The following is a 14,351-nucleotide window of genomic DNA, read 5'->3' as shown; positions in this document are numbered from 1 at the left end:
TGTACATCTATTTTGTTCTATGTGTTGCTTAATTGCTGAATGCACGTACTGATTTCCCAGCATTTAATAAAAAAAAATGTGTTTGCTACTCACAACATAGTTTGCAAGGCAATAAAAGGCAGGAAACCATACAACTGTAATAACAGAATCATTACACTCTAATGAACAAACCGAGTAGTCTATAGATATATATTTTCCTAATTTCCCTGAAATTGCATGCTGACGAAATTTGACTCACTGGAATCTACTTTGTTCCTTCTTCCTATGATTTTAACTTTACAGTACTTTAGAGTGGCAGTCCACTCAAGTCTGATTTTATATAAACAGTAAATATATATATATATATATATATATATATATATATATATATATATAGGATCACCTAATAGATTCTTCCCTTTTCAGGTACCCTTATGGATGAGATCTAGCACAGGAATACCCTGCTGTGGCGAGAGTGAGAAGCCAAGGTGGGTTGACACAGAGCCAAAAACTATGCCAGGGAAATCTTACCACTGACCTTCTAGAAAAAAAACATATCCTTGACTGCCACTGAATGGCGTCTTTATTAGTGTAAAATCAATATAATCCAAGCTAGCTATGAGTAAGCATCTCATGATGTAAAAGGCGTTAGCCATTTTTTCCCTTGTTTTGTCCACTTTTATTTGACTGCACTGTATTGGATTATATTGATTTTACACTAATAAAGATGCCATTCAGTGGAGTGCGGCAGTCCAGGATATGTTTTTTCTCCATGGACCTGTGCAGAGCCAGCACCTGTTGGTCTGAGTAGGGCGGGAGCTACATGAGGGACCTGAGGCTTGGAGATTGGTAATCTTTCTTTCTGACCTCCTAGAACAGTGGTTCTCAACCTGGTGGTCGGGACCCCCTCAGGGGTCGAATGACGATTTGCCAGGGGTCACCGAATCCTGGGCTGTTCCTGAAACCTGCGCTGCTCACCCAGCCTTTTCGCAGATGCCCAGCAGGGCTTTCCCTGGAGCCTGTAGCCACCCACTCAGCCTCTTTGCAGCCACCCAATCAGTTTATGGCATGGCTGGGGAGCAGAGACTAGAGGTCAGCTGACTGGTGAGAAATGGGAAGTGGGAGGGGCTGGAGGAGACCCTATCTCCTGATTTCAGCATAGGTGTCACTGCTACGAGACACCACAAAGTCAGAGACACAGTAAAGCCAAAGATACTGTGAGTAACACTACCTGTGATTATAGTTGCCATTAAATAACCCCACTACAGTTCTCAGATCACCAGATGATCTTGATCAAGAGCACCTAAGTTGGCTGATCAGAACCCCAGCACTGCCACTTATCCCATTCCCCTCACCAAGGAGTAAGAGGAGGATTAAAAATAGAGAATACGTGGAGGGGAGAGGAAAAGAGGGGGAGGAACAAAGAAAAAGAGAGAAAAAGAATAAGAGAAAAAACAAAAAGGATGGCTAGAGAGAGGTATGGGGGGGGGGGACAAGAAATTAGCATAGAGAGAGAGATAAAAGGGAAAGAAAGATGAACAAAGAGAAAGAGTGGTACATCCTAAAATGTACCATAAGGGGTTTTAATACTGTACAAGTGGAAGGGAATGAGGGAGCGCTAAATGTCTGTTGGTTAGGGGCACAAATTACTTGTCTTGCCTTGGGTGCTGAGAACCCATGCTACGAAAAATTTTCAAGGGGTCACGGCACTAGAAGGTTGAGAACCACTGTCCTAGAAACATATCAAAACTCATTGGCTCTGGCCAGACTGAAATATTGGGCAGTGCAATGAGTATGTTCAAAGTAAACCAATTAGAAAGCATGAATTAACTTATCTGACTGCGGTAAGCTTAAGATAAACATAATTGGCCTTGGTGCACAGGCAAGTCATGGACGAGGTACATGTTGCACCCAGGCTGTGGCAGCTCCTCACATTAAAAAGAGTTTTGCACCCAGCTAAGAAATCACAGGTGTATAGTGCATATGTATCCACCCATATATAATGAAACTAGGAATTCATTTAAATTGAAATGAGTACAATATAATTGCATAGTAATATCAGAATTAGGATGCAGATCCCTTCTGTTAATGCTGGTCCTGTGTACTGCATTATTCCAACACCATAACATTTTGCAGCTTTACAGCGCTGGCACCACACCGAGGTACAAAATATGGGATGATAATTAAGATGCCTGCCAGAAATTTCTGTGACAAATTAGTGGATTTGTTCCTCTCTGCCTTTCGTGTTCTGATTCTTTTCCCTAATTACAGCATTTCTATTATACACATGGCTTCATAGGCTAATGTTTTGACAAACAAAATAATCTGACTGTAACTCAGTGAACATTAGAAACCACTAAATTCTAAATATTTGTGTGACAATAGAAACTGCACTGATCTTTTAGTTTAGCCTGAAAATCTTTTGTGCATTTTTAGGATAACAACAATACTAATAATAATCAAAATAATAATAATATCGAGGATTTGTTCCACACGGTCATTTGTGGATGCATGGAGATTGGAGGTGTCCCCACCTTATAATAGCCTTTTTATGAAAATCCCAATGCTGCTTGGAGGTTTGAGGGTTAAAGTGGTAGTAAACTCTTTACTACCACTTTTACCTACAGGTAAGCCTATAATAAGGCTTACCTGTAGGTATAAAGAATATCTCCTAAACCTGTACAGTTTAGGAGATATTCCCCTCGCAATGCGCCGCTGATTGCAGCGGCGCATGCCGCCGGACCATGCCGGAATGAAGTCTCGGAATGAAGCAAATGCGCGGGAGTGACGACATCGCCGCTCCAGCCAATCACAGCGCTGGAGCGACGATATCCGGAAGACACGCCGAGGCAAGATGACATCTCCCTCAGGGTGGACCAGGTAAGTTCTCTACACCTCGTTACAAGGTGAGTATTTCAGAATGAGCTAGTATGCCTTTTGCCTTGCAGGTTTAAAAAATAAATACAACCGCTTTAATTTATTAAGACTGCTTTTACACTGAGGCATCGGTGACGTCGGCGGTAAAGCGCCTCTATTGCGCCTGCAAAGCGCCTCAGTGTGAAAGTAGCCTTAAGGAGTGGAGAAATTTTTTCACCAAGCAAATTCAATTTTCTTGAAGAGAAGCTGTGTTCACTTCATCCATCCATGTGAAAAACAGATCTTGTTTTCTCTTTTTCATTGAACAATTAGGTGTTCAGAGTACACACAGCTAACATTAGGCAAATAATTGCCTCCATACAGAGACAAAAGGACTGATTTGCTAAAAGCAAATTGACGGTTCACTTTGCAAGAAAAGTTGCATTGTGCAAGGGAATTTTGCCCAAAACTTAGTGAATGAAGCTCTGCTAATGTCCCTCATCCAATCACATACAAGCAAAAATTATGTTTTTTTTGTTTTTCCTTGTATGTGACTGGGCATTCATTGCAAAGTGAAATTTCACCACATTCACTAAGCTCTGGTGAAAATTCCCATGCAACTTCACTTGCAACCTGAACAGCCTATTTGCATTCAGTAGATCAACCCCACGGTGTGGAACCAAATGTGGACTTTCATGGTACAGTATAGAGTTACAAAAATATAAATTGATTATACAAAAATATACATTGTTAAAAACATAGAAAGGTAGATGCTAAACACTGGATGCTACTTAAAGCGGGGGTTCACCCAAAAAAAAAAATTCTAACATTACATTGAGCCGAGTTGTGAGAATGACATTAGGCTGTTTTTTTTTTTATTTCCTTGCCGTACATAACGTTTTATCTATATTTTTCACCGCGGCTTCCGGGTATGTAATCTGCGGGACTGGGCGTTCCTATTCACATGTTAATTGATTGACATGCTTCCCACCGGCGCATACAACGCGTCACGAGTTGCCGAAAGAAGCCGGACTGCGAGTCGGCTCTATACGGCGCCTGCGCACCGACGTTTGGCTTCTTTCGGCAACTCGTGACGCTCTGTATGCCCTGGTCGGAGGCATGTCAATCAATTAACATGTGAATAGGAACGCTCAGTCCCGCAGATTACATACCCGGAAGCCACGGTGAAATATAGATAAAACGGTATGTACGGCAAGGAAATTAAAAAAAACAGCCTACTGTCATTCTCACAACTCGGCTCAATGTAATGTTAGAATTTTTTTTTTTTGGGTGAACCCCCGCTTTAATAGGGAGCACCCACTTATCGGATGCAATCTGGGATAAAGAGATAACAAACAAGTTCCACGATAGTGGACATGTAAACAATTCTCCAGTAGCAAACTCTACATGTTTTGTGGTTACACTCTTCCTCAGGAGTATACTTGTCAGAGAATGAAGCAAACAGCCAGCACCAAAATGCTTGGGCGTCACAAGGCCTGTAAAGGCGGAAACCAGGTAAAATAAAGATGCGTAAAGCACTATAACATCTTTACAAATGTGGATGGTAGTTGTCCAAAATCCACATAGATGTTCTATTCAAGGATGTGGATGCAGACGGAATCAAGGTTTCTTAGTTTTGGGGTCATAATTAGAGTGACCCACCACCAAATTCAATGGACATAAGCATGAGAACCATCAAACATCACTTCCAAGCACAGAACAGGTCCAGCAAAGTACCAATCAAGCCACTCCAAAGGACATCTCCACCGCCATGTAGACTGCCAGGAACTAAAGGAAAAATATTGTTTTCTAACCTATATTTACTGGTGGTGAGCTATACATTTTCTATATATAATTTCAAAAAGACAACACTAAAGCCTTGTACACACAATAGGTTAACCAGAGGACAACGGTCTGAAGGACCGTTGTCTTAGGTTAACCGATGAAGCTGACTGATGGTCCGTCACGCCTACACACCATAGGTTAAATAACCGATCGTGTCAGAACGCGGTGGCGTAAAACACAACGACGTGCTGAAAAAAATGAAGTTCAATGCTTCCAAGCATGCGTCAACTTGATTCTGAGCATGCGCGGGTTTTTAACCAATTTTGCATACTAACGATCGGTTTTGAGCTATCGGTTAGCAATCCATCGGTTAAATTTTAAAGCAAGTTTGCTTTTTTTTTAACCTAAGGTTAAATAACCTATGGGGCCCACACACGATCGGTTTTGACCGATGAAAACGGTCCTTCAGACCGTTGTCCTCTGGTTAACATATCGTGTGTACGAGGCCTAATACAGCACTTAGCAGCAGGTGTTTGGGGCTATTCTCAACAGAACACAGTCCAATGCACTCGGGGCTCAGATAAACGTGAACATGTCAGTCACCATGAACGACAATAACACTTTCGGCCTTCACAAAATAAGGTAAAAGATATTACTGCCATTACTTGCAAGGGGAAGTTGTTCCCTATGGTAAACTTTAGAAAAAGTATTTTCACAATGTTTAAAACAATAACAGTATCATATTAGCTGATGTCTTGAACAGGATAACAACGTTTTAAAGGGGATGTATAACATTAACTAAAACATTTTTTTGTCATGTATTCGTTTTTTTTTATTATTAACACTTACTGTACATTATCTTTCGTTATTTACAATAGTTAAGACTATAAAAAACAAAAAAAATAAAACAATTGTTTAAACTCTAACAGCTAAAATAAAAGTGACCCAACACCATTACAGTTTGCATTTAAACTAAGTCAGTGCAAGTAAAGATGACTTGCACCATGCCACAACTCAGCAAAAGGCTGCCTCAAAATGGAAGTCAGAACAAAGAAAGCTGATTACTGATTTTTTTTTTTACAACCTTTTACACATTGTATTTTGTTGCATCAAAAATGCTGAAAGCTTTCTTTATGTATTGGTCAACATTTTATAGTTACAGCATTTCAAATAATATCTAGGTAGGTTACATAAAGAGTATACAAATCCAAAAAACACAATTTAACCACCTCAATACAGGGAACTTCACCCCCTTCCTGCCCAGGCTATTTTTCAGCTTTCAGCGATGTCACACTTTGAATGACAATTGCGTGGTCATGGTACACTGTAATCATGTGAAATTTGTATCATTTTCTTTACACAAATAGAGTTTTTTTTTTGGTTGTATTTAATCACTTTTGTTTTTTTTCCCCCTAGTTTCTGTAAGTACATTTTTCAAATAAGTATTTTTTTTCCTTCATTGATGGGTGCTGATAAGGCAGCACTTATGGGCACTGATGAGGTGCTACTGATGAAGAGGCATGAATATGCCACACTAATGGACACTGATTGGTGGGCACTGATATGTGGCACTGATGGGCACAGATAGGCGGCACTGGTGGACACTGATAGCCAGCACAGATAGGCAGCACTGATGGACGGCACTGATACGCATTGATGGGTGGTATTGATGGGCAGCAGTGATGGGCCTTGATGAGCAGCACTGATAGCCAGGACTGACTGGCATCACTAATGGGCATTGATTTCTGGCATTTGCTGGCACTAGTGGGCACTTATTGCTGGTGATGTGGGGGCTTTATTGTAATCATGGCACCAGTGATTAGTGCCCTGATTACAAACCTCCGTGTATACATGTGACCGGCTTTGATTGGACACAGGCGATCACATGGTTAAAGAGCCGTGGCCCTTCACAGAGATCGGGGTTGCACCGTGTCCTAGCAACTTGGCACGCCCACGATCACCGCGATCCACGCCACTGTGGGCGCACGAGAGCGTCCGTTCTGGGCACTGTCACATGATGCCCACCCAGAAAACCGCACCGCCTCGCTGCCATTTGATGGTGGGGCGGCAAGTGGTTAATATATATCAGCTTACTAATCCTTAGATGTGTTGGCTGCAATAATTTCCTTTTTTATTCCTTTTCTGTTATTTTAACCTGGTGATTCTGCCAGTAACAGTTTCCCTAGTAGACTTTTTAAAGCTCAGGCTGTTTTTTGCTCAATCGTCTCATCAGACGGGCAGCCAGGAGCTTTCCATACCATTCTGGACAATTTTGAAAAGGTTCTAATAACAAAATCAAATGCAAAGTAGATTGCAAACTTGATACCACTGTACTTACTTGTCTAAGTTTTTGATATATAACACCAAACTTGAAAGTATTGTTGATTTCATGTTCATCATATGCAACAATCAAATGGGATGCCTGAAAACATAAATGAAGAAGCATAAAGTAGAGAAAATACATTCCATTTCCTAATATCTGATCATATCTATTATTTTAATCATAAATTAGAAATAAATTTAGAGCATTTTTTTTTTATTATTATTCACACTTCTGTCCTTTAACAATAGAAATAACCAGTGCTGATACCGAATTCATATATTTTTTTTTTTTTACCCTTTTCATTAAATACAGAATACAGATAGAATACAGAATACTTTTTATTCCCAAAGGAAATTTGTTATATAAACAGCTCATCAGAATCATCAGAATATTCACTAGAATCTCAAAAATAGATACAATCTTGTGAAAATGTAAAACATATGTGTTTGTATATGTATTGTGTTACCTTTGGATAAAGAACTGGATTGAATTTAAGCCCGGTAGCATCGTCACATAAGGCCTAAAAAAAAAGAACATTACAATAATTATTCTTACCAAGAATGGGTCACCTTTGACAAATTACTAAAATTAATTATTAAAAAGTGAGAGATTATCACTGCTCTTCATTTCACTATATCCTGCTATGGACATATTACTCTAGTTATAACCATGGTATGGATGCAACTTATTCAGACATTCCAACACATTTTACTTGCTTTTACTTATGCCGCGTACACACGGTCGTTTTTTGTGATAAAAAAACAACATTTTTAAAAACGTCATTTAAAATGACCGTGTGTGGGGAAAACGTTGTTTTATGTCTTCTGAAAAGCGACAAAAAAAAAATCGAACATGCTTCAATTTTTTATGTCGTTTTTCAAAACGTCGTTTTTTGTCATAAAAATTATCGTGTGTGGGCTAAAACGACGTTTAAATCGACGTTTTTAAACCCGCGCATGCTCAGAAGCAAGTTATGACGCGAGCTTGAATGGAACAGAGTGCCGCCGTACGTGCTGAACGTAACCGCGCTTTGCTAGAGCATTTTGAAAAAAACGATGGTGTGTAGGCAACATCGTTTTTTAAAATGAAGTTTGAAAAACATCGTTTTTTTTCATGAGAAAAAAATGACGTTTTTTTTCATCACAAAAAACGACCGTGTGTACGCGGCATTAGTATTGTAAATTCTTTGCGTATTGTTCATCAATTTGTCCGGCATGATGGTTCAGTTGCACATTTTATTTACTTTTTTTTAAAAACTATTATTTTCATCATTTGTGAATAAAGAAGAGATTTTCAACAAATGCACTGTGGTTGATCTACCAGGATGTAGAGACTGTTCAAATAGACAAGTGAATGTTCACTAAGCTTATTAAAAAAGGAGAAATCTGCATTTACTTCTATCAACCTATCAAGTCCAAGTAAATAACCTGTCCTTTTAACTTCTCTCAAACATAATTTTAAATTCTAAATCATCATAACTTTATCTTATTTACTAATATGAGTTTTATGAAGTGAACAGTAAACCAACTACTTTCGTAAACCTTGTAAATGATAAGTTCTACCGTTTTTCTTTATACTGTAGGTATAATATGCCATATTGCTAAATCATTAGGTGCCATAAAATATTCAGTATGATATTAAGTACTATTTAATCTTCGCTAACCTGGAAACTGTACTATTTACAGTATATGCACTGGGGCCCTGCAACCCAATTTAGACACACATTTTAAAACACAACCAGCCACTAAAGTCCCACCATAGATAAATGGTTCTTAGTACTTATCTTTTTTATGGCCACCCAAAGATCACCACTTGTTGCATTTAGCTAATATAAAACAGTGAATAATACTACAGCACTCCTATCCTACACGATGTGACAAAATAAATAAATTAAAATACAAAAATGTTTATTAAAAGTTTGAAAAATATATAAAATTGATACTAAAATTCTAAAGTTCTCACAGAGAAACAGATATCAGCACTTATTAAAAAAAAGGACTTCAAATCAAAAGTTCATAAACAAGATGATAAAGTCCATAATCCAAACTGCATGATGATAAAGTGATCTTATAAACACGGAGGCTGGGTTCACACCTCCGACGGCTCACAGCAGGGGTCTGGTGCGTCCCTTTCCCATCCTGAAACCGGAAGAGAGCAGCCAACTGAGGCTCAGCATGTACCTGTTACCAGCAAAGGAGCTATGGTGAGATGCAGCGGTGATACTGCCAGAAATTATGTGTGAGCGGAGTTAAGAGGACTGAACCCCCCACTTGGAAGATTAGCTGGTCAGCCAAATGTGAGTCTTGGTGTCCCCCTGCTGGGGATTTAAATCACCAATCCATGGCATTCCAACCCAATGATTTATGCATCTGTTCAGGCTATCTGTCCATCAGAAGGGGACAGTGACCATTCTGCATGCTATTGGTGGACATACACAGTTGTGATTTGCCCTCTTCCCCAGGATAACCATTTCCAGATACACTGCTATCACCCACATCTTGTGTCTCACCATTCACCTTGCTTGATGCTGACTGACATATGCTCCAGCTCATATAGCTTTATGACCTAATAGTGCTATCAAGATTGCTGAATTAAGAACCGTTGAAGATTACAGAGATTAAGACACTCTGCCCCATGAATCTGCTGCTTCACAGACCTTATTTAGCACAGTTCATTTTGGTTCACTTTTGTACATTGCACTCTGTAATTTAGGGTCAATAGCAGGCCTGGATGTCTCAACGGGAGACACATAGCAATGTGTAAAAGTACCGCAGAGGTTTCCCAGGACCCCCTTATTCCAAACCAATGGTTTAGAGATTTTGCACTATACATACAGGGGCAGATCCTCGTACAGCGGCGCATCTGTACGCCGGGCGCAGCGTATCTAATATACACTACACCACCGTAACTTATTTTTTTTTTTTCGAATCCACAAAGAATTTGCGACGTAAGTTACGGCGGCGTAGTGTATCTCTGGCGGCGTAAGGTCGCGGAATTCAAATGGATGTAATGGGGGCGTGTTTTATGTAAATACGTTGCGACCCGACGTAAACAACGTTTTTTTTAACTGCGCATGCGCCGTCCCTGGGGGTATCCCAGTGCGCATGCTCGAAATTTAACCGGAACAAGCCAATGCTTACGACGGTGACGTCATTCTACGCAAATTCCTATTCGCGAACGACTTACTCAAACGACGTAAAAATTTCAAAATTGGACGCGGGAACGACGGCCATACTTAACATTGAGTACGCCTCAGAATAGCAGCTTTAACTATACGCCGGAAAAAGCCAATAGCAAACGACGTAAAAACAATGCGCCGGCTGGACGCACGTTCCTGGATCGCCGTAACTAGCTAATTTGCATACTCGACGCGGAATTCTACAGAAACGCCACCTAGCGGCCGCCGAAAAATTGCAGCTTAGATCCGACGGCGTACGAAGACGTACGCCTGTCGGATCTAGCCGAGATGCCGTTGTATCTTGTTTTGAGGATTCAAAACAAAGATACGACGCGGGAATTTTCAAATTACGCCGGCGTATCAATAGATACGCCGGCGTATCAATAGATACGCCGGCGTATCACCTTTGTGGATCTGCCCCACTGTGTATTATGGATGACTGAGCATGGTTGTGACCCCGGAAGTGCATTTTTAATAGACAACATTGTCTTTTTTATTACTTGATGCAACCCATTTTAAACGATCTGTGTTTTGAAATTGTGTATATTATATTTCAATAAAGCTTATTCAAGGAGTATCCCGCCGCCTGTTCCTATTCCTCTCCTGAAGTACGGACCCCTAAGGAATTTCCCTTTTCCTTTAAATCACACTGCACAGGACTGCATGTGAATCGCACATAAACACGCAACACTTTCCTGTGCAATTCAAATGCAGTTTCTAGTGTGAATCAGCCTTTTAAAAAGAAATACGGAACCCAATTGCCATCATCTTGAATTTGAGAGCCAGCTGTGACATTTATATGATTCAAAGACAGCTCCCCACTGCACATGCACAAGATCCTGTGCTGCAGGAAGACTGGTACTGCATACTCCTGGGATGTGTGAGGATCCCAGTTGGCTGTGGGAAGAAGAGGTGCAACCTGAGCCTAGGTGAGAATTCAGGAAGGGGGAGAGGGTACCTGTCAAAAACTGCTATCAGATCAAAAAAATAAAAAGAAGACTGCATTTCAATTAGAGGCTGGGAGGAGGAAAACCATTAGAGGAACTTTTTAAGCATTTTAAGTTCCACTAAAAAGTGTGGAACTTTTTAGTAGGGAAGGGTTAGAAATCCTGTCAGCTTTTTTACTTCAATCTAGTTAGAGAGGATTTCTCTCAGGCCTCGTACACATGACCATTTTCCTCTGAGAAATCCATCAAGAAAAATGCTGGCAGAGCATTTTTGCAGAGAAAAACGGTTGTGTGTATGTTTTTCGTCAAGAAAACTGTCGTGGATCTCAACAAGAAAAAAAGAGAACATGCTCTCATTTTTCTCGTCGGGAGTCTCAATTTCCTCGTCGTGTTTCTCGTCAGGCTGGTTTACGACGAGAAACACGTTCATGTGTATGCTTAGAAACCCGCGCATGCTCAGAATAAAGTATGAGATGGGAGCGCACCTTTGGTAAAAGTAGCGTTCGTAATGGAGATAGCACATTCGTCACGCTGTAACAGACTGAAAAGCGTGAATCATCTCTCACCAAACTTTTATTTAACACGCAGTAACATGAGATTAGCAAAAGCAGCCCCAAGGGTGGTGCCAGTGAAACTTCCCCTTTATAGTGCCGTTGTACGTGTTGTACGTCACGGCATTTGAGAACAACGAGATTTTGTCTTGACAGTGTGTATGCAAGGAAAGCTTGACAACTCCTTATAGAGCCCCATTATAATTCACCCTTTCCCCCATTCTACCAAAAACCAAGAAAAAAAGCTTTGGCTTGACATAGACTTTAAACAATACACACATATCCTTTGCCATAAGGAGCTAAACAACAATCATGGCAGACTATAAAGACCGTAAGAAAATCAGAACCTACCTTTGCTATCTGAGGGATGCTGGGAAGTTTATTAAATCCGGCCAGTGGAATTCGTTCATGTAGAGTTTTTGCTTTTGACCTTGAAATAAAGTCAATGAATAAACATAAATGTAGGTCTAAATCAAGAACAAATATATTCCATTATCATAAAGACTAAAAACTAGGACATCACTTTTCATGTGAAGCAAGCATATTTAGAATAAACCTCACTATTTTGTGAGCTCTTAGAGCATTTGGACAATTGATGTTGATAAAGTGTCTGATGATGAAGAAAGTATTCTACAAACTTATTTCAGAGATTAGATGAAGACACAGATAAAGCAGTATTTGCTGGGCAGGATAGCTGAAAAAAAGTTCAGAAATAGAACAATGTTTGTTTTCCTCATGCAGGGATTATTGGAATTGACAGCAGTAGAGCATTCACAGGCTTCGTTAATGCTTCAGACATACACTACTGCAGGGCCCAGCTGTGCTGAAATATTACTAAATACTTCAGCGACTGACAGGTTTATTTTAAAAACTTGTTTGATTATAATGCAGGATTTGTGCTTCTAACATATGCGCAGAGATTTTACTGCTAGTTTCAAAACAATTACATGATTTGACAAGCAAAGGTACTAAAACTATTAAAGCAATCATAATAAAGGCTGTTTAAAATGGAATTAAATTAACATATTTTTGTGTGTATGTTGCTGAAATCTGCACACTGTAGGGATGGATTTAAAATGATTGTTAAAGTTACTCTTTTTCCAATAAAAACATGTCATACTTATGGCTCCATTCACACCTAGGCGTTTTCACGCCCAACGCCCGCCGCTATTGCAGCCTGCAATACGCTGGAGGGGTGATTTAACATTGTCGGCTATGGAGATGGTTCACTTCTCCACGCCGAACGCCGAACGCCGAAACGCCTGAAGCTCAAAACAAGTCCCTGACCCTTTTTTTCAGGCGTCTTCGGCGTGCGGCCATATTACACAATGTGTAATCACCCCTCCAGCGAAAATCGCGGTAAAAAACGCTGCAATTTGTCGCGGCAAATCACGGTAAAAACACTGCAAATCGCCTACGCCTAGGTGTGAATGCAGCCTATCTGCTTTATGCAATGGTTTGCCCATGCTGGTGCTCCTGGCTCCTCCCTCCCTTTTCTGAGTGCCCCCAATAGGAAGCTGCTTTTTATGGGGGCACTTGTGTGGGTTTTATCATGAGCCAGGCTCTGTGGGTCCATTGACACACACAGCGTGGCTTGGGCTCTAAGCCCTATTACTATTACAAGTTTATAATAATGTTTGTGTGAACGAGGCTTAAAGGACAACCAAAATAACATGTTCCCTTATTATAGATCTTGTATATTAATATTTATTACCTATATATGTTTTTATTCATGTTATTTTTACCCATTACAGTATGCCTTATGCAAAAAGTTTTGAGTGTACATGATACACTTTTTTGGCTAATTTAAATTATTATTGATGCAAGTCTATAGAGCACATTAGGTTCCTTCCTCAGGCATTATACAATTCTAAAAATAGCCCAAAAAAGAGTATCATTTAGACTCCAAATGTTATGCATTAGTCGATGACTAAAATGGTACAAGGCTCTAATACTAGTCACTTTATAAGTCCCCCAATGGAGACATGTCCATCCAGTTTTTGTCCCGATCACCATCAAAGAATTTCTGTAGCCCCCCCCCCCCACACACACCTTTGTATATATTCCTTTGAACAACCCAGTAGATTCTCTTGAGGATACATAAAATAAATGGTTGCAGTTATTTTAGTTCATTGTAGTTAGTTATTAAAATGAAAAAGTTGAACAGGAATGCCCTATGAATTTGCATGCAAGGCTTTGAAGATGGGAACGTGGGGCTACCTAATCATTTTCCTGTCATTTTAGTTATATTTAATGCCATAGTGCTGAAATCCAAACTTTATCATCACATTAATACTACAGCAAGGATGATTTATATAAAATACATATAAAATAGGAGAACAGAAATACACATATACAGTGAATACTGGACATATATACTATACATAGGACATATGAAAAAGAATAATTTTGTGACACTTGTCACTTCAGAAAAATGGAAATAAAAGCTTTGGCACTTGTTAATGGAAACCAGGATCTACTTTCAAATGATGACTGGTTGCTATATATAAAAAAACATATTCACGTTACGCAACCCCATAGTGTTTATTGATGGACCTCTAACAAAAAAGTTATCTATTTCCACACCAACCAATTGAGAACTAACTTCGTTTTCTCACCAGCATAACAATTACATTCAGAATCTATGCATGAGAAGTAAAAAAACAGTAAAAAATATCAAAGTTACTGAGCAGTTATGAGAACTGACACAAACGGTTTTATTGGCAATACCA

The 14,351-nt window shown here is 39.7% G+C and overlaps 1 protein-coding gene across 9 annotated transcripts in view; it reads right to left on the bottom strand.

Moving 5' to 3' along the window:
• The window catches only part of RAP1GAP2 (RAP1 GTPase activating protein 2), a 794,986-nt gene that overhangs the window by 87,131 nt on the left and 693,504 nt on the right, over positions 1 to 14,351 (bottom strand). For all 9 annotated transcript variants that reach the window (XM_040338455.1, XM_040338453.1, XM_040338460.1 and 6 more), the window contains 3 exons: positions 11,971 to 12,049; positions 7,410 to 7,463; positions 6,959 to 7,042 (listed from right to left, as the gene is read on the bottom strand). In XM_040338455.1, coding sequence (XP_040194389.1) covers positions 6,959 to 7,042; positions 7,410 to 7,463; positions 11,971 to 12,049 — 217 coding nt within the window. The remainder of the gene's footprint in view (positions 1 to 6,958; positions 7,043 to 7,409; positions 7,464 to 11,970; positions 12,050 to 14,351) is intronic.

This window comes from Rana temporaria, chromosome 2 (genome assembly GCF_905171775.1).
Source record: "Rana temporaria chromosome 2, aRanTem1.1, whole genome shotgun sequence".
NCBI lineage: Eukaryota > Metazoa > Chordata > Amphibia > Anura > Ranidae > Rana > Rana temporaria.
This window is presented reverse-complemented; position numbering and strand designations above follow the sequence as displayed.